This window comes from Bubalus kerabau, chromosome 12, assembly GCF_029407905.1.
Source record: "Bubalus kerabau isolate K-KA32 ecotype Philippines breed swamp buffalo chromosome 12, PCC_UOA_SB_1v2, whole genome shotgun sequence".
Taxonomy (NCBI): domain Eukaryota; kingdom Metazoa; phylum Chordata; class Mammalia; order Artiodactyla; family Bovidae; genus Bubalus; species Bubalus kerabau.
Window position 1 is genome coordinate 77,063,067 of NC_073635.1, and position 24,394 is coordinate 77,087,460.

General features: G+C 41.6%; 1 protein-coding gene and 1 pseudogene across 4 annotated transcripts in view; both read left to right on the top strand.

Annotated features, from left to right (window-relative positions):
* Positions 1 to 1,080: 1,080 nt before the first annotated feature.
* Positions 1,081 to 24,394, top strand: part of DNAJC3 (DnaJ heat shock protein family (Hsp40) member C3) — an 82,801-nt gene continuing 59,487 nt past the window's right edge. Inside the window, exon 1 of one of the 4 annotated variants that reach the window (XM_055542864.1) lies at positions 1,081 to 1,252. Coding sequence is in view for 3 of the 4 variants with exons in the window: in XM_055542861.1 (XP_055398836.1) it covers positions 20,284 to 20,365 (82 nt within the window). In the remaining variant the exon portion in view is untranslated. Of the gene's footprint in view, positions 1,253 to 20,128; positions 20,366 to 24,394 lie in introns of those variants that run through there. The other 3 variants (XM_055542861.1, XM_055542863.1, XM_055542862.1) reach the window with 3 other exon arrangements.
* On the top strand, positions 3,995 to 7,835 carry LOC129624255 (protoheme IX farnesyltransferase, mitochondrial-like; annotated as a pseudogene).

A 24,394-nucleotide genomic window follows, 5' to 3' on the forward strand; every position in this document is an offset into this window, starting at 1 on the left:
GATACATTTGGGTTTCTAGGGCTTCGAAAAATCTGTTAATTATTGACTTTCAATTTAATTGCATTATGGTCAGAGAACATAATATATATGATAATGGTGGTTAGGGATTTTTAAAACTTCCCCTGTGAACGACTACTTGGTCAGTTCTCTTCAGTTGCTCAGTCGCGTGCGTACAAATCTCTCAGGAGGCAGGTAAGGTGGTTTGGTATTCCCATCTCTTTAAGAATTTTCCAAAGTTTGTTGTGATCCACACAGTCAAAGGTTTTGGCATATTCAATAAAGCAGAAATAGATGTTTTTCTGGAACTCTCTTGTTTATGAATATTTGGTAGATTTTTCAAAATGTTTCATACATCCTGGAAAAAATATTTACCCTAATATTACCCTAAATAAAATATTACCCTAAAAATAGTACCCTAAATAAAAAAATATTTACTCTAATATTTAAATATTAGAGAGAGATCATCACCTCTCTCTGTACATATAGAGCTATTAGATTCAGTGTCTTTTTTGGGGGGTTGGGGGCTACTTTTAACTTCAAAGATTATTTATTAATTATTGTGGTGGGTAAAATCATGCTCCTCACTCCAAAATTCATGTACACTCAGATCTTACAGTGTGCACTATTTGGAAAGAGGGTCTTTGCAGATGTAATTAGGAAGAAAAGGAGAGGACGCACAGAAGAATGTCATGCAAAGATGGAGGCAGAGGTCAGGATGATGCAGCAACAAGCTAAGGAAAGCCAAGCGTTGCTGGGAGCCACCAGAAATGAGGAAAAAGCAAGGAGGGATTCTTTTCTAGAGCCTTCAGAGAGAGAGTGTGGCTCAATCAAGAGTCTGGCAACACCTTGATTTTAAACTTTTAGTTTCCAGAACTATGATAGAATAAATTTCTTTTGTTCTTAAGTGAAACCACGGGTTAAATCCATTGCACTTATAACCTGCCTTTGTTGATCAAAGTCATTTTGATTGTTACCACCAAAAACTTGCCTGTCCTCCAAGATGCTGCTTATACAAGATGTTTGCCTGCGTTGTTTTTCAGGAAATTGGAGTCAGCTGTGTCTCCTTCTAGCTCAAGCCAGTTAAGACTGGTTAGGACCGCCTATCCTTCAACTTGGCATGCACCAGTGCCCACTATTTGACCTTTTGATGTCAGAGGGCCTAAAACTCTGCCCTCAGATCTTGAGCTCGCTGCCATTTTCTGAACTGGCATCCTGTGAAGACTAAGGTAGCTTATTGCACCCCTGGAAAATGGTAATTACCTTACCCTTTTCTTATTTCCAGTCACCTTTTCCCACAATCCCCACACCTCAGACCACTCTGCTTCCTTATCTCACAAACCCCACAGCCCCTCACCTTTGGGGAGGCAGGTCTGAGACTCACTCTCTCCTTGCTTGGCTGCCTTGTAAGTAAATGTATTATTTGCTGCAGAGCTTGTCATGTCAGTGGTTTGGTTTGCTACAAGTGGACAAACCAACCTAATTTGGTAACAAGACCATCCAGTTTGTGGTAACTTATTATGGCACACCCTAGGCAACTGTTCTTGTTTTGTGTATGCCAGTTTTAGCCCATTCTTTTTTGTAAGTATGAATGAGATTTCCTTATCTATGTCTGGAAGCCTCCTTAGCCTCTTTAATTAACTTCCTTTTAGGTGTGTTCAGCTCAGTTATTGAATCATTGCCTTTTTTGGCTTTACAAAGAAGAAAGTGTTAGTCACTCAATCCTGTGTGACTCTTCACGACCCCATGGACTATATAGCCTGCCCAGCTCCTCTGTCCATGGACTTCTCCAGCAAAAATACTGGAGTGTGTAGCCAGTCCCGTCTCCAGGGAATCTTCCAGACTCAGGGATTGAACCCTGGTCTCCTGCATTGCAGGCAGATTCTTTACTGTCTGAGCCACCAGGGAAGTCCTTTTTAGCATTTGAGTTCTTGATGTTTTACAATTTTATTTTGTAGTTCCATTTAGAGTGGAAAAGACAGTTTTTGTTTATTTGCTTCTTGTTGTTGCTGTTCAGTCAGTAAGTCGTGTTCGACCCAATGAATTGCAGCACGTCAGGCTTCCCTGTCCTTCAGTGTCTCTCAGAGTGCGCTCAAACTCATGTCCACTGAGCTGGTGATGCCATCCAGCCATCTCATCGTGTGTCGCCCTTTTCTCCTCTTGTCTTGAATCTTTCCCAGCATCAGGGTTTTTTCCAATGAGTTGACTCTTTGCATCAGGTGGCCAGAATATTGGAGCTTCAGCATCAGTCCTTCCAATGAATATTCAAGGTTGATTTCCTTTAGGATTGACTGGTTTGATATATCCACGTTTCTTTCCCTAGGGTGCCTCTTTCCTGTCCTGTACTGGCAGTTCCAGGCTGAAATTGCAGAGCCAGCCAGAAGCAGCTTGATTCCCCATTCCTAGGTTTCTACAATCCATGTAAACAAGAAGCTATAACAGAGCTGCTGCTGGTGGTGTCAAGCACCCAGGAGAACAAGAAAACTATTTCTGGATTACTTTTGGTCTAAAACAGTGGCTAGCATCCCTGTGGGTTCTGCTGACACATGATTTTGTGATGTTTTTCCCATTTCTAGTCCATAGAAACACTTATCTTGGCTTAGGCTCCAGCAAGTTTCTTCTTCTTCTTTTTTTTTTTTTTCTGTTTGTTTTCTCGTTTTAGTTTCCATATCATTGCTATGAATTTGTAATAGAGGCTCAACAATTGAACGCTTTGAGTCCAATTGCCAGTTGGTCTTTCCAGAGCCTAAGTAGCTATCAAAAATGTTTTGGCTATAGCCAATGGAGCTATAAATGAACAGGTCACTTCTGGATTCAAATTCTATTTTTCTTTCCATTCCTGGGCAACCACAAGACCTTGTATGTTTTGGCAGAGTCACAACACCTTGAATATATTATAACCAGGTAACCTGATGACTCACTTGGTCCTAATCAATCCTATTTATTACCAACAAAATACATGCCATATTTATTTGCGTATCTCAGTCTCCATCTCTTGTTATCACCATAGTTCAGACTACTATCATCTTTTACCTGGTCTACAGCAGTAGTCTCCTAACTGGCTCACAGTTTATCCCTCTCTTATTTATATGGGAGCCAGCAGGATTGCTCTTAAACCTAAAGCTAATAATGTCAGCCCTTTGTTTAAAATCCTTAAAATCCTTTAAAATCTTTAAAACCAGGGACTTCCCTGGTGGTCCAGTGGCTAAGACTCCATACTCCCAATTGGGTTTGATCCCTGGTTAGGGAACTAGATCCCACATGCTGCCACTAAGAACTCGAATGTTGCAACTAAGACTGGCACAACCAAATAAATTAATTAAAAAAAATTCCTTTGGTGACTTCCTGTTTTCAATGGGATGAGATAAAAACTCCCTTTTAACAGCCTAAATGGCACCATATGATCTGATTCCTTCCTACCTCCTGACATCATATTCTACTACTATCCCCCAAGTTTATTACATTTCCACAGTCTGTTCCTAAAACACCATAAAACTGCTTTTATTTCAAGGTCTTTGCACTTACTATTTTCTCTGTCAGGTTTCTAAGGTGACTGACTCATTTTCATAAATCAGGCCTCTTTCTTGCCTTCCCCCATTCTTGTACCCCAGCATCTATCAGCAGTCCTATCGGCTCTGCCTCCAAAAGTGAAAGTTGCTCAGGCATGTCCAACTCTTTGCGACCCCATGGACTGTATGTATAGTCCTTGGAATTCTCCAGACCAGAATACTGGAGTGGGTAGCCATTCCCTTCTCCAGGGGATCTTCCCAACCAGCGGATCAAACCTAGGTCTCCCATATTGCAGCAGGATTCTTTACCGACTGAGCCAATATTCCAAATCCTCACATTTTCTTCCGTCTTTGCCATTATCACCCTGGTCCATGGAACCCTGTTACACTCGCAGTCACTGTAACAGATATATTGATATTAGGGCTCACTGATTATCCGGGTGCCCCAACAAACTTCTGCAAACTTCCCTTTCAAGTTACATGAAGTCATGTCACTCACCATAGCCAATGGAGATACAAATGAACAGGTGACTTCTGGATTCGAGTTCTATTTTCCTTTCCGTTTCTGGGCAACCACAAGCCCTTGTATGTTTTGGCAGAGCCACAATACCTTGGGTATATTATTCACTACTTGTAGATATCTGCACAGGACCTGCATTGGACTTTGTGTACTTTAACTGTAACCCAGAAAGTTTGGTATGTTGTAGTTTCATTCTTATTTGAGTAAAAATATTTTCTCATTTTCCTTGATACTTCCTTTTTAACCCATGGAGTATTTAAAAGTGTGTTGTTACAAGTATTTGGAGATTTTCCTTTTGGAGATTTTTCCTTCCTAGTTTTCTAACAGAAACGACTTTTCTGTTACTGATTTCTAGGTTAATCGTATCATGGTTAGAGAACATACCTTATGTAATTTAAATTCTTCTAATTCTTTTATAATATTAATTCTTTTAAATTGGTTAGGATTTGGTTCATTTTATGACCTATCTTGGTGAATGTTTCACATGTGCTAAGAGAATGTGTATTGGGTAGAGTGTTCTATAAATGTCAATTAAATTTAGTAGTTTGATGATCAATTCTACTGATTTTTTTCTTGCTGATTTTTCGTCTATTCATTCTATGTATGTATTACTGACAGAAGAGTATTGACCACTCCAACTAAAATTGTGAATGTCTCTTCCTCCTCTCTGTTCTGCCAGTTTTTGCTTATATATTTTGAATCTCTGTTGTTAGAAGCGTATCATGTAGGATTATTGTCTTCTTGGTAAATGGATCGTTTCATCACTATGTAATGTCCCACTTTATCCCTGATAATTTTCTTTGCTTTAAATTCTACTTTGTCTGATACTAATGTCATTGGCCCCTTCGTGGATCATAGCATTATGGTGAAGGGGCTTGCATAACCCAAAGAAGCTATGAGCCATGCTGCACAGGGCCACCCAAGATGGCAGATCATAGTGAAGAGTTCTGACAAAATGTGGTCCACTGGAGGAGGAAATGACAAACCACTCCAATCATGTACAGATGTGAAAGTTGGACCATAAAGAAGGCTGAGTACTGAAGAATTAATACTTTGGAATTGTAGTGCTAGAGAAGATTCTGCAAGGAGATCAGAGCAGTCAATCCTAAAGAAAATCAACCTGAATATTTGTTGGAAGAACTGATGCTGAAGCTGAAGCTCCAATACTTTGGCCATCTGATAGGAAGAGCTGACTCATTGGAAAAGACCCTGATGCTGGGAAAGATGGAAGGTAAAAGGAGAAGGATGAGGATGAGATGGTTAGATAGCATCATCAACTCAATGGATATCAATTTGAGCAAACTCTGGGAGTGAGTGGACAACAGAGGAGACTAATGTTTAGAGCATGGGGTTGCAAAAAATCCAACATGATTTAGTGACTGAATAACAGTAGATGTAGTTGGCCACTCCAGCTTTCTTTTTAATGTGTTTTTTCATAGTTGTGCTGAGATCTAAAAACGTTCTTTTAAATTGTGGTAAAAAATTTACCATCTTAACCATTTTTAAAGTGTACAGTTCAGCAGTGTTAAGTATATTCACATTGTTATACAACAGTTCTCTAGAACTTTTTCATAGTGTGAAACTGAAACTCATAGAAACTCACAGAGCCCACTGAACAAGTCCCCCTTTCTTCCTCTTCCATCCCTCTGACAACCACAGTTCTGTCTTCCATTTCTATAGGTTTAACTATGTCAGGTGCCTACTCCAGCTTTCTTTCAATTGGTGTCTGCATGATGAATGTTTTTCCATTCTTTTAAAACTTTTTTTAAAGTGATAATTCACGTAAGAGAAAATTCATTCGTTGAAAGTCTGCACTCAGTGGTTTCTAGTATATTCACAGATACGTGTACCCATCATTGTTACCTAAATATAGAGCATTTCATCATCCCAAGAAGAAACTCTATACCCATTAGTATTTCTCCATATTACCACTAATATTTCTGCCTTTATGGAATTTCCTATCTTGGGCATTTCACACACATGGAAGCATACAATTTGTGACATTTTGTAAGCAGCTTCTTTCACTTAGCATAATTGTTTTCAAGGTTCATCCATGTTGTAGCATGCATCTGTACTTCATTCCTTTTTTATAGCCAAAAACATTTTATGATTTTTAGCACAGTTTGCCCGTTCTCTTATTGATGGACACCTGGACTGTTTCCACATTTTGACTATTGTGCACATATAATAGCTAGGAAGGTATGGATACAAAGTTTTGTGTGAACACATTTCCAGTTCTGTAAACTATATACCTAGGAGTAGAATTGCTGGGTCACATGGTAACTCTGTTTAACATTTTGATGTTTAACTGTTTTCTAAAGTTCCTGCACCATTTTACATTCCCTATAGCAATCTGTGAGTGCTCCCATTTCTCCATACACTCACCAGCTTTTGCTAATGTTCATCTTGATTATAACCATCCTAGTGAGTATGAAGTTGTCATTGATTTGCATTTCCCTATTTGCTAATGAGGGAGATGTTTGGATAGCATCACCAACCCAATGGACATGAATTTGAGCAAATTCCAGGAGGTAGTGAAGGACAGGGAAGCTCAGCGTGATGCATCCATGGGGTTGCAGAGTCAAACATGACTTAGTGACTGAACAACAACAGCTAATTATGTGGAACATCTTTTCATGTATGTCTTGGCCATTTTTTCCCCCCATTTTTCTTCTTTTATTAGAATTTTTGAAGGAAGATGGCGGCACCTGGCAACCCATGAGGAGAGAAGACACGGGGCTCCCAGGGTGTGGCTGGACTCTTGCGTGATGGCCGCATCCCCGCACACTCTCTCTCCTAACACCTCCTGACAGGCTGGGGAGGAGGATGCATCTGGTATCTAGAAAGAAGAGCCACGCGGGAGTCACCTCGTAGGTTCCTGCATCTTCTCAGGAACGTCAATCAGCAGTGGGTCACATTTCAACACTTTAACTTCCTCCGGCACATGTATGTCACACAACTAAATAGAAGCCTCAAGCAGCAAATAAAACCGAAGCCAAAACCAGCAGAATCTCCTTTCCTTGAAAAAACTTCTTTGGATGAGGCCAAAGCCAAAATATGTGAGATGAGACCTCTTGTACCCTCCAGCCTGTCTGTCCAGAAAGCCAAGTGAAAAAGCATTGATAGAACTAGAACCCACCTCAGTAATTGAGGGCTCCATAGCTCTGGAGAAAGAGACCAAAGAAGAGAAGCAGTGGAAACAGATGAAGCTCCGTGCGGATGATTTGCCAGGAATTCTGGCCCGGCCGTCCCGTTCCGTCCCCTCACAGCCTGGTTGTCAGCACCACCTCGGCCAGCTTCGCCCTGGCTCCAGCGCCTTTTGACTGGTCCTGCTTCCTGCTTACCTTTGTTGGAACAGGCCTGGCTTCCTGTGTTGCCAACTCCATCAATCAGAACACCCAAGAGGAGTTGGCTTGGTTTTAAAACAGGAATTGAAGTTACCAGCAGGAAAACAGCTTGGCCAAGTGGATGCATGTGCTGGTAGTCTGCAAAGCATGAGCCTTTTCATTCGGGAACATCTAGAATCAGTGTGTTTTTACCATGTGTTATCAGCTGCTTGGAGAAGGGTCAATGCATTTCAAATAAAGTTAATTTTCTGTTCTGATTTTACATCAAAACAGAGCTACAGGAGGTTCAAGCAGCTCTACCCCGCCCCCACCCACCACGCCCTCCTGTAAACCACAAGCCGTCTCTTCCTGTTGCACCCTCCCGTGTTCCCCAGCGAAGAGATTGATGACGGTTTCACAATGAACACGTTTTTAATGACGATTTGAATAAAAAGCAGTATAAGTTAAAAAAAAAAAAAAGAATTCTTTTCTTTTTTTTTTTGTCTTGGCCATTTTTATATCTTGTTTGGAAAAGATGTCTATCCAATTCCTTTGCCCATTAAAAAAATTGGGCTATCTTTTTATTTTTGAGTTCTAAGACGGTACTTTATATATTCTGAGTAAGGAAGGTCCCTTACCAAATATGATTTGCAATTTATTTCTTCAATTCTATGCATTGTCTTTTCTTGATGGTGTCTTTTTTTTTTTTTAAGAGAAATTTTATTTATTAATTTATTTTTGGCTGTGCTGGGTCTTCATTGCTTTGCTTGGGCTTTCTCTAGTTGCGGCGGGTGGGGGCTACTCTCTAGTTGTGGGGTGTGGGCTTCTCATGTTGGTTCAGTTCAGTTCGGTTGCTCAGTCATGTCCTACTCTTTGTGACCCCATGGACTGCAGCACGCCAGGCTTCCTTGTCAATCACCAACTCCCAGAGATTACTCAAACTCATGTCCATTGAGTCAGTGATGCCATCCAACCATCTCATCTTCTGTCGTCCCCTTCTCCTCCCACCTTCAATCTTTCCCAGCATCAGGATCTTTTCAAATGAATCAGTTCTTTGTATCACGTGGCCAAAGTATTGGAGTTTCAGCTTCAGCATCAGTCCTTCCAATGAATATTCAGGACTGATTTCCTCTAGGATGGACTGGTTGGATCTCCTAGCTGTCCAAGGGACTCTCAAGAGTCTTCTCCAACACCACAGTTCAAAAGCATCAATTCTTTGGCACTCAGCTTTCTTTATAGTCCAACTTTCACATCCATACATGACTACTGGAAAAACTGTAGCTTTGACTAGACGGGCATTTGTTGGCAAAGTAATGTCTCTGCTTTTTAAAATGCTGTCTAGGTTGGCCATAGCTTTTCTTCCAAGGAGCAAGCGTCTTTTCATTTCATGGCTGCAGTTACTATCTGCAGTGATTTTGGACCCCCCAAAATAAAGTTTGACACTGTTTCCCCATCTATTTGCCATGAAGTGATGGGACCAGATGCCATGATCTTGGTTTTCTGAATGTTGAGTTTTAAGCCAACTTTTTCACTCTCTTCTTTCACTTTCATCAGGAGGCTCTTTAATTCTTCACTTTCTGCTGTAAGTGTGGTATCATCCGCATATCTGAGGTTATTGATATTTCTTTCCAGCAATCTTGATTCCAGCTTGTGCTTTATCCAGTCTGGAATTTTGCATGATGTATTCTGCATATAAGTTAAATAAGCAGGGTGACAATATACAGCCTTGACATACTTCTTTCCTGATTTGGAACCAGTCTGCTGGTCCATGTCCAGTTCTAACTATTACTTCTTGACCTGCATACAGATTTTTCAGGAGGCAGGTCAGGTGGTCCGGCATTCCCATCTCTTGAAGAATGTTCCACAGTTTGTTGTGATCCACACAGTCAAAAGATTTGGCATAGTCAATAAAGCAGAAGTAGATGTTTTTATTGAACACTCTTGCTTTTTCGATGATCCCACGGATGTTGGCAATTTGGTCTCTGGTTGCTCTGCCTTTTCTAAGTCCAGCTTGAACATCTGGAAGTTCACGGTTCATGTAGTGTTGAAGCCTAGCTTGGAGAATTTTGAGCATTACTTTACTAGCGTGTGAGATGAGTGCAATTGTGCCGTAGTTGAACATTCCTTGGCATTAGAATGAAAACTGACCTTTTCCAATCCTGTGGCCACTGCTGAGTTTTCCAAATTTGCTGGCATTTTGAATGCAGCACTTTCACAGCATCATCTTTTAGGATTTGAAATAGCTCAACTGTAGTTCCATTCACCTCCACTAGCTTTGTTAGAGGTGATGCTTCCTAAGGCACACTTGACTTCACATTCCAGGATGTCTGGCTCTAGATCAGTGATCACACCATCGTGATTATCTGGGTTATGAAGATCTTTTTTGTACAGTTCTTATATGTATTCTTGCCACCTCTTCTTAATATCTTCTGCTTCCATTAGGTTAGGAAGGGCTTAATTTCCATTAGGTCCATATCATTTCTGTCCTTTATTGTGCCCATCTTAGCATGAAATGTTCCCTTGGTATCTCTAATTTTCTTGAAGAGTTCGCTAGTCTTTCCCATTCTATTGTTTCCCTCTATTTCCACTGATCACTGAGGAAGGCTTTCTTATTGCTCCTTGCTATTCTTTGGAACTCTGCATTCAAATGAGTGGATCTTTCCTTTTCTCCTTTGCCTTTTGCTTCTCTTGTTTTCACAGTAAGGCCTCCTCAGACAACCATTTTGCCTTTTTGCATTTCTTTTTCTTGGGCATGGTCTTGATCACTGCCTCCTGTATAGTGTCACGAACCTCTGTCCGTAGTTCTTCAGGCACTGTATCAGATCTAATGCCTTGAATAGCTCTCTTATTGCAGAGCACAGTCTCTAGAGCTCAAGCCCCGTGGTTGTGGCACATGGGTTTAGTTGTCCTGGGGCATGTGGAATCTTCCTGGACTGGGGATTGAACCCATGCCCTCTGCATTGGCATGTAGATTCTTAACCACTAGAACACCAGGGAAGTCCAGTGGTGTCTTTTGAAGTACAAAATTTCTAAATTTTTGTGAAATTCATTTTATCCAATTTCTCTTCTGTGCTTGTGCTTTTGGTTTTGTACCTAAGGTTTTATTCAGTTTAGGATTATGAAGATTTATTCCTGTTTTCTTGCAAGGGTTTTATAGTTTTAGATTTTTACATTCAGGTCTGTGACCCTATTTGAGTTATCTTTCATATATGGTCTAAGGAAAGGGTCCAATTTCACTCTTCTGAATACATTGAATAGATATCCAATTGTCCCAGCATCATTTGTTGAAGTGACTACATTTTCTCCATTGAATTATCTTGGCATCCTTGTTGAAATTAGTTGATCAGTGTGAAATTTTACCTTTCCTGTAGACAGCTTATAGTTGACTCATGTTATTTATTTTTGAATTATCCATTTTGACACTCTTTTAATTACCATATTTATAACATTTACATTTAATGCAATTATGTATATATTTGGATTTAAGGTGTAAGTATTTGGAAAATAAGCATTAAGCCCTTATGATTTATGTTATAGAAGTTTTATAAGTCTTTTTCAAGACATTGGTTATTATAACTTCATTGAGTTAACTTAGACACTTACAAGGTTTAAGTTTTTAAGTGTTTATTATATATAAAATATCATGTATTATAACTGGAGAAGACATATAACTGCTTTTTTGTTGAGATATAATTGACACATAGCATTGTGTTAAAGTGTTTAACATAATGTTTTGAAATACACATGTAAAATGGTTATCACAGTAAGTTTAGTTAACTTTAATCACCACACATTTACAATTTTTTCCTTATGATGAGAACTTTTAAGATTTACTCTCTTAGCAACTTTTAAATATACCATACAGTATTGTTAAACATAGTCACCCTGCTATCCATTACAGTCACAGGAATTTTCAATCTTGTAACTGGAAATTTGTACCTTTTGACCACCTTCACTATTTCACAATCCTCCCCCACCCACATCTCTGGCAACCACCAGTCTGTTCTTTTATCTATGAATTCAATTTTTTTTTTTTTGTTTCCACATATAAGTGAGATCATTCAGTATTTGTCTTTTTCTGTTTGACTTATTTCACTTAACATAATGCCCTCAAGCTCCATTCATGTTGCCTCAAATGGCAGGACTTCCTTCTTTTTTTTATGGATGAACACTAGTTCATTGCATATATAGGTATCTAAACACACTATATTCATCCATTCACCTGCCGATGGACACTTAGATTGTTTCCACGTCTTGGCTATTGTAAGTAACGCCACAGTGAACATGCTGGTGGACAAAGAGCTGTCTTTAAGTCAATATTAACTCATCCCAATTGTTGAAAGATTCACCTATTTATCAGAAATAGTACATTAACCTTTAAAAATACAATTTTAAACCTTCTATTCCAGAACCAAATATTAAAGAATCCCTGTCATGCTTCAAAATTTTTATCTTACAATTATTATAACATAGGCTATCATTTACATGCACTTGTTCATATTTAAAAAACAAAGTACAGTTAATGAACTTTTTCTTATAGACATTTTGATTATATGGACTATAATATTCTTAGAGTGTATATGTAACAGATATTAAATCAAGTAATTAGCAATTTGCCAAGTGAAGGGAAAAGAGGGAAAATAGGAAAAAACCAAGAGAGGAGCAGGTTTTAGACAACTAAGAAACTGTCTCCCTAAAGTGCTAATTCTCTTTCTTCTGCAAGGAAAAGGAAGTTTAGATGCAAAAAAACTTATTGGATACAACCACTCATTACTGTTGATACTGTAGTCCTTCACATTTAAGTACACTTTATTTCTAAAATAATTTTAGAATAAAGCTGCGAGGATGCTACAGAGAGGTCCTAAACACTCGTTTATTTCCCCTACTGCTAACATCTTACATATAATCATGGTACATTTGTCAAAATTAAGGAAGTTAATAATGGTCCCTTACTATTAACTACACTTGAAACTTTATGTGGATTTCAGCAGTGTTCCCAGTAATATCCATTTTCTCTTTCTGGATCCGGTTTAAGATAGCACCTTTTAGTCATCATGTCTCCTTAGTGTCCTCCTGTCTATTAAGTTTTGAGGAGTACTGATCAGGTGTTTTTAAAGTCTGTTCCTCGATTTTCTATTAGGTGATTTTTTTTTCATATTTACACTAGATTATAGAATAGAAGGAATATCACCGAGGTGAAGTACCCTGCCCATGACTTTGAATCAAGAGTATACAGAATATCTATAGCCTCACATTAGTAATATTTACTTTGACCACCTGGCCAAGTTAGTGTTTGCGTATCTCCACCCTAGTCTTTAAAAGTTAGTCAGTAAGTCCACATTCAAGGGACAGGGGAGTTCAGGTCTACCTCCTGAAGTGGGGGGGGGGAGGGCAGGGGGGAGGGAGTATCACATTAAGTTGAATAGATTTCCCCCCTAAAGATATCTATGTTTTGAATCCCCAACAACGTTGTATTTTATGGCAAAAGGGATTGCGCACATGTGAGTAAATTGAGGTTGTTGTAGGCAGAGAATATTCTGGATTATCTGGGAGGATTCTAAATAATTTATTACAAAGATCCTTATAAGATGAAAGAGGAAGGTCAATAAAGAGAGAAAATGGTGTGATGAAGGAGACAGGTTGATGTGGTCAGAAGCCTGCTGATAACATAAAAGAAGGTGGTCAAACAGACAGAGGACTGGCTTTAAAGCCAAATTTCTACACGAGAACACCGAAGTTGGATCAGAGTCTTCAAATTGCTGCAAAGAAGTAGTAAACTTAGAGAAGGGTAATGTTTTACCATCAGGTTGGCAAAAACTATGGAAATCAGTTATATTTGGTGATGGTATGTGGGGACATAAATAGTTGTTAGGAATGCAAATTACCCTGACTTTTAGGGAAAATAGTCTAACAGTATATCTTAAATATTAAATGTGCAGTCTTTGACAAAGTAAGCCCATGGTTAGAAATCCCTTTGATAGAAATGAAAGCTCAAGTTCATAAAGATAAATGTAGAAGGATATATACTACATCATTCCTTATGTGAATTACAATGCTGCATATTTTGTTTTTGAAGTGAAGTGAAGTCGCTCAGTTGTGTCCAACTCTTTGCGACCCCATGGACTGTAGCCTACCAGGCTTCTCTGTTCATGGGATTTTCCAGGCAATAGTACTGGAGTGAATTGCCATTTTTGGTTCAAAAAGATGTTATAAGTATCATACTTGCTTTTGAACCATTTATTTCTCCCCATGGCTAATCCATCAGCAAATCTTATGTTCTTTACCTCCAGAAACTGTGTTCTAGATCTGTCCATTCGTCTTTGCCAGTATTATTTTACTGGACAGTAAACACAAATCAATATATTTTTATGTATTACAATTATATAATATTGGTGGTTTTGCATATACCACAATTTATTTTTTTTTTCATATACCACAATTTAAATATTCTACTATTATTTTAAATCTTTTACTCTCATAGTGAAAAGGTGCTATTAATTACTGTAGGGTGTTTATGTTTAATTTTTTAAAGTACTGTATAAACGTTGTTCCACTGTTTCCCCATCTATTTCCCATGAAATGGTGGGACTGGATACCATGATCTTCGTTTTCTGAATGTTGAGCTTTAAGCCAACTTTTTCATTCTCCACTTTTACTTTCATCAAGAGGCTTTTGAGTTCCTCTTCACTTTCTGCCATAAGGGTGGTGTCATCTGCATTTCTGAGGTTATTGATATTTCTCCCGGCAATCTTGATTCCAGTTTGTGTTTCTCCCAGTCCAGCGTTTCTCATGATGTACTCTGCATATAAGTTAAATAAACAGGGTAACAATATACAGCCTTGACGAACTCATTTTCCTATTTGGAACCAGTCTGTTGTTCCATGTCCAGTTCTAACTGTTGCTTCCTGACCTGCATACAAATTTCTCAAAAGGCAGATCAGGTGGTCTGGTATTCCCATCTCTTTCAGAATTTTCCACAGTTTATTGTGATCCACACAGTCTAAGGCTTTAGCATAGTCAATAAAGTGGAAATAGATGTTTTTCTGGAACTCTCTTGCTTTTTCTATGATCCAGCGGATGTTGGCAATTTGATCTCTGGTTCCTCTGCCTTTTCTAAAACCAGCTTGAATGTCAGGAAGTTCACGGTTCACATATTGCTGAAGCCTGGCTTGGAGAATTTTGAGCATTACTTTACTAGCATGTGAGATGAGTACAATTGTGCAGTAGTTTGAGCATTCTTTGGCATTGCCTTTCTTTGGGATTGGAATGAAAACTGACCTTTTCCAGTCCTGTGGCCACTGCTGAGTTTTCCAAGTTTGCTGGCATATTGAGTGTGGCACTTTCACAGCATCATCTTTCAGGATTTGGAATAGCTCAACTGGAATTCCATCACCTCCACTAGCTTTGTTCATAGTGATGCTTTCTAAGGCCCACTTGACTTCACATTCGAGGATGTCTGGCTCTAGGTGAGTGATCACACCATCGTGATTATCTGGGTTGTGAGATCTTTTTTGTACAGTTCTTCTGTGTATTCTTGCCATCTCTTCTTAATATCTTCTGCTTCCGTTAGGTCCATACCATTTCTGTCCTTTATCGAGCTCATCTTTGCATGAAATGTTCCTTTGGTATCTCTGATTTTCTTGAAGAGATCCCTAGTCTTTCCCATTCTGTTGTTTTCCTCTATTTCTTTGCATTGATCGCTGAAGAAGGCTTTCTTATCCCTTCTTGCTATTCTTTGGAACTCTGCATTCAGATGTTTCTATCTTTCCTTTTCTCCTTTGCTTTTCACTTCTCTTCTTTTCACAGCTATTTGTAAGGCCTCCCTAGACAGCCATTTTGCTTTTTTGCATTTTTCTATGGGAATGGTCTTGATCCCTGTCTCCTGTACAGTGTCACGAACCTCATTCCATAGTTCATCAGGCACTCTATCAGATCTAGGCCCTTAAATCTATTTCTCACTTCCACTGTATAATCATAAGGGATTTGATTTAGGTCTTACCTGAATGGTCTAGTGGTTTTCCCTACTTTCTTCAATTTCAGTCTGAATTTGGCAATAAGGAGTTCATGGTCTGAGCCACAGTCAGCTTCTGGTCTTGTTTTTGCTGACTGTATAGAGCTTCTCCATTTTTGGCTGCAAAGAATATAATCAATCTGATTTTGGTGTTGACCATCTGGTGATGTCCATGTATAGAGTCTTCTCTTGTGTTGTTGGTAGAGGGTGTTTGTTATGACCAGTGCATTTTCTTGGCAAAACTCTATTAGTCTTTGCCCTGCTTCATTCCGTATTCCAAGGCCAAATTTGCCTGTTACTCCAGATGTTTCTTGACTTCCTACTTTTGCATTCCAGTCCCCTATAATGAAAAGGACATCTTTTTTGGGTGTTAGTTCTAAAAGGTCTTGGAGGTCTTCATAGAACCATTCAACTTCAGCTTCTTCAGCGTTACTGGTTGGGGCATAGACTTGGATTACTGTGATATTGAATGGTTTGCCTTGGAAACGAACAGAGATCATTCTGTCGTTTTTGAGATTGCATCCAAGTACTGCATTTCAGACTCTTTTGTTGACCATGATGGCCACTCCATTTCTTCTGAGGGATTCCTGCCCACAGTAGTAGATATAATGGTCATCTGAGTTAAATTCACCCATTCCAGTCCATTTCAGTTCGCTGATTCCTAGAACGTGGACATTCACTCTTGCCATCTCTTGTTTGACCACTTCCAATTTGCCTTGATTCATGGACCTGACATTCCAGGTTCCTATGCAATATTGCTCTTTACAGCATCAGACCTTGCTTCTATCACCAGTCACATCCACAACTGGGTATTGTTTTTGCTTTGGCTCCATCCCTTCCTTCTTTCTGGAGTTATTTCTCCACTGATCTCCAGTAGCATATTGGGCACCTACTGACCTGGGGAGTTTCTCTTTCAGTATCCTATCATTTTGCCTTTTCATAGTGTTCATGGGGTTCTCAAGGCAAGAATACTGACGTGGTTTGCCATTCCCTTCTCCAGTGGACCACATTCTGTGAAATCTCTCCACCATGACCCGCCCATCTTGGGTTGCCCCACGGGCATGGCTTAGTTTCATTGAGTTAGACAAGGCTGTGGTCCTAGTGTGATTAGATTGACTAGTTTTCTGTGAGTATGGTTTCAGTGTGTTTGCCCTCTGATGCCCTCTTGGAACACCTACCGTCTTACTTGGGTTTCTCTTACCTTAGGCGCAGTGCCAGACTTTATTTTTCTGGGCTCCAAAATCACTGCATATGGTGACTGCAGCCATGAAATTAAAAGACACTTCCTCCTTGGAAGGAAAGTTATGACCAACCTAGATAGCATATTCAAAAGCAGAGACATTACTTTGCCAACAAAGTTTCGTCTAGTCAAGGCTATGGTTTTTCCTGTGGTCATGTATGGATGTGAGAGTTGGACGGTGAAGAAGGCTGAGCGCCGAAGAATTGATGCTTTTGAACTGTGGTGTTGGAGAAGACTCTTGAGAGTCCCTTGGACTGCAAGGAGATCCAACCAGTCCATTCTGAAGGAGATCAGCCCTGGGATTTCTTTGGAAGGAATGATGCTAAAGCTGAAACTCCAGTACTTTGGCTACCTCATGCAAAGAGTTGACTCATTGGAAAAGACTCTGATGCTGGGAGATTGGGGGCAGGAGGAGAAGGGGACGACAGAGGATGAGATGGCTGGATGGCATCACTGACTGGATGGACGTGAGTCTGAGTGAACTCCAGGAGTTGGTGATGGACAGGGAGGCCTAGAGTGCTGCGATTCATGGGGTCGAAAAGAGTCGGACACGACTGAGCAACTGATCTGATCTGATCTGATCTGATAAATGTTGATAAATGCAAACAATATTTATAATTTTCTCTATAATCACTGGATTAATTTGATTTTATTGGCAGGGGTGATCAGGTGAAAACCATGCCCAGATGAGCACTGGAGAAAACATGCCTAAGCATTTTATACATAAAGATAATTTTAGCCCTGGACACTAACTGCAGTCTAAAATAATGTTTCCTTTCTTTGTTTTAAAGTTCTCTCTTCCACGGGATACTTTGTAAATCTTAGTTTTAAGATTTAGGCGTCACTGATATGCAAGTTGATCAGTTAATTTTTAAAATCACTCAACATTGAAGGCTCTTGTTATTTATTATCTATGGAGAAGGAAATGGCAACCCACTCCAGTATTCTTGCCTGGAAAATCCCATGGACGGAGGAGCCTAGTAGGCTACAGTCCATGGGGTTGCAAAGAGTTGGATATGACTGAGCGACTTCACTTCTGCACAATGTCTATCCTCTCCTTAATCATTTTTAATTTCCATTCTTAGAACTTCTTTAGCACTGCTTTTCCTTAAGATCAAAATCACAGACAGGCAGCATTCTGGTGATAATTCATGGTATAGTATTATTTGTTTGGGCTCCCCGTGGTGGCTCAGTGGTAAAGAATTTACCTGCCATGCAGGAAACTTGAGTTCAATCCCAGAGTTGGGAAGATCCCCTGGAGAAGGAAATGGCAACCCGCTCCAGTATTCTTGCTTGGAAAATTCCACGGACAGAGGAGCCTGGAGGACTACAGTTCATGGGATGGCAAAGATTCAGACACGACTGAGCGACTGAACAACAACAAATTATTTGCTCACAAAATTCTGTCCTCATTATGTTCAACATTTTGTTAGCTGCCTTGGCCACAGTACTTTATCCAGATGATGTCTTCACTATTTACTTGTGGACACTAAAATCATCTGCTCTTTTTTCACTAACACTGCCTTGTGATGGTTGATAAGGAAAAGTGAAGTGAAGGCGTTAGTTGTTCAGTCATGCCCGATTCTCTGCGACCCCATGGACTGTAGCCTGCCAGGCTCCTCCTGTGTCCACGGAATTCTCCAGGCAAGAATACTGGAGTGGGTAGCCATTCTCTTCTCTACATCTTCTCAACCCAGAGATTGAGCCCAGGTCTCCTGCATTGCAGGCAGATTCTTTACCATCTGAGCCACCAGGGAAGCCCTATACAGGAAAGGACAAAATAAAAATTAAAAAAAATTCCAAAGAGGAGCCTCATGATCTCACTTTTGTTAGAAGTATGAATACCACTTGTTTGCATGTGTGTGTGCTAAGTCCCTTCAGTTGTGTCTGACTCTTTGCAACCCTATGGACCTTAGCCTGCCAGGTTTTTCTGTCCAAGGGATTCTCCAGGCAAGAATACTGGAGTGGGTTTCTATGCCCGCCTGTAGGTTAGCTTCCCCACCTAGGGATCAAACCAGCGTTTCTTACATCTCCTGAATTGGCAGGCTGGTTCTTTACCACTAGCCCCACCTGGGAAGCCCACGTAATATTTTATAATTTAGAAAAATTTGTACCCCCTTCATGAAACCTCAGAACAAACCGTTGAGGCTATCAGTGTCATACCCACTTTACAAATGAAGATAGCTTTAGCTAAGAGGTGCGGTGTGCAGCAAAATTTCGTGGATTTGAACCCTCCCCTGTTCATATTATATTGTATTGCTTTCCACCACAACTACTAAGGGACTGTGTTTTTGGCTTGTTTTTCCTTTCTGCAAACCATTTCCTTTGCATTAGTTCCCTCTGGAATAAAAGCTTAGAAAGCTTTTTAGCCTCTGAGTGTATTTTTTAGGAAATCACAAATTCACTATGCTATTTATCATTCATGAGTTCTAAAGTGTACAGTACCACCAAGGAAGCAAATGTAATCTGGAAAAGTAATAACTTTACACTTGACAACGCTTAACACAGAAAGGCATTACTGTCTCACCCAATGGGAAGCATCACTGGTGTAGAGTGTGCGTTGTGTTGGGGATGCCAGAGGAAGTGGATGTGAACAAGTTTAACGCCCAGACTGCATAACTTGAACTTTATCTTGTTCATGTCTCTCAAGTTTCATCTCATGAGCACAAGATACAAAATCCAGTCCTAACAGCTCTTTCTTTTTTTCCCCCTTATAGTTGACGTCGGCTGTACTCTCAACAGCCCTTTGCTCTCTTAGTTGCTGTGCTTCCTAGGTTTCTTTTGCACAAAATCTTCCAGAATTGCTCTTTTCTGGACACGCTGGTCCCCTGGACGGTCGGGGGTTGGGTCCCAGGCTTCCATGCCATTCTCACTTAACCTGCTTTAGGACCCTAACGTACTTGATTGTGCCTGAAAAGCTCCCTGAAATACTCCTGGCTCCATCGGTTAACCCTACTTTACTGCGCTCCAGGTTCTCCTGATCGTTTCTCGAGCCCTCCTCAGGGTTCGGTCCGTATTGGTTCTGAGACGCCCAGCGCGAGGGCAGCAGGCTCTGCGACTCGTCCTGTTCCGCGATCCAGTCCCGCAGACTTCCTGGCACCAGGTCTGGCTTCTCATCCCTGACGCGGCGGCTTCCCTTCTCTCTCTCTCCAAACAACACACAGGAAAACCTCGGATTGCTGAGAGCCTTCTCCTCCTAGCCAAGCCGGCGCGCTGGGGGCCGACCCAAAAAGAGTTGGGCGGCCTGCGCATGCGGACTCGGCGGCCGCCACACAAGCCTCCCCGGACCGCCTCCCCTCAGCCCGGCCGCGGCGGTTTAGAGCTCCTGACAGCTCCGCCACCGGCGGACGCAGCCTCGTCTCGTGCTTCCACGTTATCCTATCAGAGACGGGGCGGGGCGGCGGCCCCCGCGGCCTATCAGCGCGAACCACGATCCCGGCGAGCCCAGTAGAAGCGCAGCCAGGAAGGAGGCGATTGGGCCGCAGCGGCGCTGGGGGCGTGGCGTAGCCAGGGCCCCGCCCGCCGCCGCCGCTGCCGCCTCCCTCCTCTAGGCGCCAGCCGCCTTAGGCCCAAGCGAGAGCAGACTGCGGGCGGGTGGCTGCAGCTGCAGCCTGAGCGCAGCGGCGGGGGGCAGGTGAGCCCCGCAGCTTTGCTCCTCCTCTGCGCCCGCGCTCTCGGACATGGTGGCCCCCGGCTCTGTGACCAGCCGGCTGGGCTCGGTGTTCCCTTTCCTGCTGGTCCTGGTGGACCTGCAGTACGAAGGTGAGTCGTGTCCCGCCCCGGCCCGGAGGAGGCGCGCTCCGGGTGTGGTGGGGGGTGGAGGGGCGGCCAGGCCTCCCGGCGCTTCCCCGCCGAGCGTCTCGGGGCGGCCGGGGCGGGAGCCGGGGACTCCGCGGCCGGCCTGGGCCTGAGCCCGCCCCAGGGCGGGGGCCGGCTCCCGGTTCCGGGTTTGTCTGGGGGAGAGGTGTGGGCAGCGGCGGGCCGCGGAACCGCGGGTATGGACTGAGGAGCCGGGCCGGCGACTTCTGGGGAGTCCTAGGGCGCGGAGACCCGGGCGGCTGTCCGGTCCCGGCCTCGCTTGGGACCCTCGATCGGCGCCGGGGGCTCCGGGTCAGCGGTGCTGGGAGGAGGCTGTAAAGGTGGCCCGAAGGGAGGGTGCTTTGGCTTTGGAGTTCCGGGAGGTGGAGGGGACAGTGTCGTGTTGGAAGTTAGAAGTGAGTAACCGTCACCCCACTCTGCTCTGGGTTGTGTCTCGAAGTTGTTAGCTTGGTGCGTTAAGGAGCCGCTGCTGAAATTCAACCTCCCGGCGGGCAAGGCACTAAAAGTTTGTGGCTTTACAGTTTCCAGTCTGGTGTCACTCAACCTTTCCTTTTACGAGTTCCCTGGGGTGGGGGTGGGGTGGTAGGGAATCCATTTTTAAGAAGATACGAACGCTAATTTTCACTTCAGTCCTACAGTTTGGCATGTTGGCTGCTCTTAACAGGAAACTGAGGGTTGTCCCGTCTTAGTTGTCAACGGGCAGGAGTAAGAATGAAAGCCGCGAGTGCCCATTGATCTGATGCGCCAGGCATGGTTACCCTGCGGAATATTCGAGTGTAGTGAAGTTATATCGTGCACTCAACTTTCCAGCCCCGTGAACAGGCTAGTAGTTACGGAGGTCAAATTAAACAGATTAATATTGGATTTCGTATTAGAGGGAGTGAGGAGCTGAAGGCAGGAATTGTTGCTGGTAAAATCTCCTCCAGATTTTCAACTTAGAAAAAGAGTGATACTCTCCAATTTTTAGGTCTTATTCATAGCAGCGGTTTTTTTTTTGGGGGGGGGGTGGTGTTCCGGAGGACCATATATATATATTTTTTAATCAGAAAGCAGAATATGTGGCATGGCAACACTGGGAAAAAGAATTTGACAGTGATGCTGCCCCAGAAAAATACATGGAATTGGAACTGCAATGCCTGGACCATGACCTTTAATATAGGTCATGTATTCCACTTCTTTTACATATTTTAATGTTAAATATCTCCTACCCTATGAAGTGTAGTACAGTTAGCATTAATTAATTTTGGCCACTTAAGAGAAAACTGAGCTTCCTTGGTGGCTCAGATGGTAAAGAATCCGCCTGTAGTGCAGGAGACCTGGGTTTGATCCCTGGGTCAGGAAGATCCCCTGGAGAAGGGAATGGCAACCCACTCCAGTGTCCTGGCCTGAAGAATTCCGTGGACAGAGAAGCCTGGTGGGCTATAGTCCATGGGGTTGCAAAGAGTTGGACACCATTGATGGACTGATACTTCACTTTGAAGAGAAAGTTGCCTATGTTCTGTTTAATGTGAATTATTATTTTAAGTTACACAGGTATACACTTGTGTAAGGTTTGCCTTTTCCACTGGCTTATAGGCTGCCTTTTTAGAATCACTGTTCTGTATATGATTCGGTAGAACTTTAACACTTCATTTCTATCTTGTAGTATTTTCCAGAAGGAAAACCTCACCCGAGAGCTATTCACCTAATGTGGGACGCATGGTGACATTTCACAGAGGGGTGCCAAAGTGCTGTCTTCTTTAGGGTATTGTCTGTGTGAAGTAGCCAGGACTTGGTCCAGGTGGTAGAGAAGAAAGGAAAAAGTTCTTAAACTTACTGATGGTGCCTGGCACTCTCCTGGCCACCTTTCTGTAAGCTGTCTCCTGTTCAAGGAGGTACAAGATGTTGTTTCTACTCTCCAGATGAGGAGACTGAGGCTCTAAGAATTTAACTTGGATAAGGTCACATAGCTGTTAACTCTAAGAGACATAAGTTGAACTTACATTATTTGACTCTAAAGTTCATCTTGCTTATGGACTGGAGACAGAAGTTAAGTGGCTGAGGGTATCCTGTGGGCCCAAGCACTTGTAAGTACTGGCAGCTGAGAAAATTCAGCCTTTCTATTTGTTTATTTGCCACCAGCCGTAATGAACAGGAAGAGAATTTTCCTGACGTCTTTAATACAGTGGTTCTCAAGCTTGAGTGTGTGGTCACCTGGATTCCTTTTTAAACAAAGTGCTGAGCCTCACTCCCAAAGTCCTTGATTCAGTAAGTCTAGGTGGGACCTGAAATTTTGCATATCTAAAAAGGAATCACTGGTATAATGAGTTATGCAGTGGAGTTAAATTAGGTATCTGTTGTGTAAATCAGGTATCTATTTTATTTGATGGAGATGTAAAGATAGGCAAGAACCTCTGACAGCAAGCTGTTAGCTCCAGTTTTCCCAAGTAAGTTGTGCGTCTGAGTTTTCTAACCTAAGTCTTTCTGGAGGCATTAGGACTGCGTGATTCCACTATTGGGCCCAGGCTTGGAGACGGAAGATACAGAACAGGTGTGAGAAGAGTGAATATGAAAGAGTTGTATTGCAGAGTGTCCCCAGTAATTAGCTTAGGGGCCCTAGTTTTGTCTGATTTAAAAATACTTATATTTTTTCCCTAGGCTTTTCGGTTAATTGTAATTCAGAGAAATAAACTATTTAATAGGCTCATGAATTGAAAGGTTAAATCTTTTAGCACCCCTTTTCAAAAAGGCCTTTAATAGAAGGAAATCTGAAGCACTAGTTTAGGAATAGAATTTTTGGAGCAGAAGAAAAACTTTTGTATTATCTACTTTAGTATTCTTACGTTACAGATAAGGAGGCTATTTTAATTCTCCGCTAATGGTGTGTTCTATTTGGTGATTTAAGTGGGAACATAACCTGGGAACCAAACCTTCTTTTATCTCTTTCTTCCTTAACATTCTTTCTGAACTCAGTTTATCTTTATTTCACTGAACTGACCTGACAAAACCATATACTTTGGACGCTGGGAAAAGAATAGTTACAAAAGATGGTGATACTTTTTATGTGAACTGTGCTCGCTAGGATTTTCTTGACATTATTTAAATATGAAGGTAATAAATAGCAAAAGCAAAGGACTTTCAGTAATTTATATACCCCCTACCCCTTACCTGTGGTTTCTCTTTTCTTGGTTTCGGTTACTTGTGGTAAACTGTGGTGTGAAATATTAAATGGGAAATTCCCAAAATAAACAATTCATAAGTTTTAAATTGCAAACCTTTCTGAATAGCATGATGAAATCTCACTCGGTCTTGCTCTGGCCATGAATCATCTCTTTGTCCCCTGTATCCAGCCTGTCACTTAGTAGCCATCTGGATTATCAGCACTGTTGCAGGGCTTGTGTTCAGGTAACCCTTCTTTTACTTAATAATGGCCCTAAAGTGCAAGCCTGGTGATGGCTGACAATTCAGAAGTTTGGATATGCCAAGAGAAGCTGTAAACTGCTGCCTTTAAGTGAAAAAAGTCTGTGTCTTAGTAAGGAAAGAAAAAACAAAACAAAACAAAACTGTATGCTTGGTTGCTAAGATCTGTGGTAAGAATCAGTCTCCTATCTGTGAAATTGTGAAAAAGGAAAAAGTAATTTGTGCCCAGTTTAACTGTCGCACCTCAGACTATGGAAGTTGTGGTCACAGTCTGTGTGATAAGTGCTCAGGTAAGATGGGAAAGGCATTCCATTTGTACAATAAGATATTTTGAGAAGAGGGCACAACATTCACATCTTTTATTATAGTATATTGTGATAATTGTTCTTTTACTATTGTTGATCTCTGTGTCTAATTTATAAATCAACCTTATCATAATGATAAGTGCGTATGAATAGGAAAATATAACATGTACTTAGTGTGTGTGTGAAAGTCGCTCAGTCATGTCCGACTCGTTGCAACCACATTATACAGTCCATGGAATTTTCTAGGCCAGAATACTGGAGTGGGTAG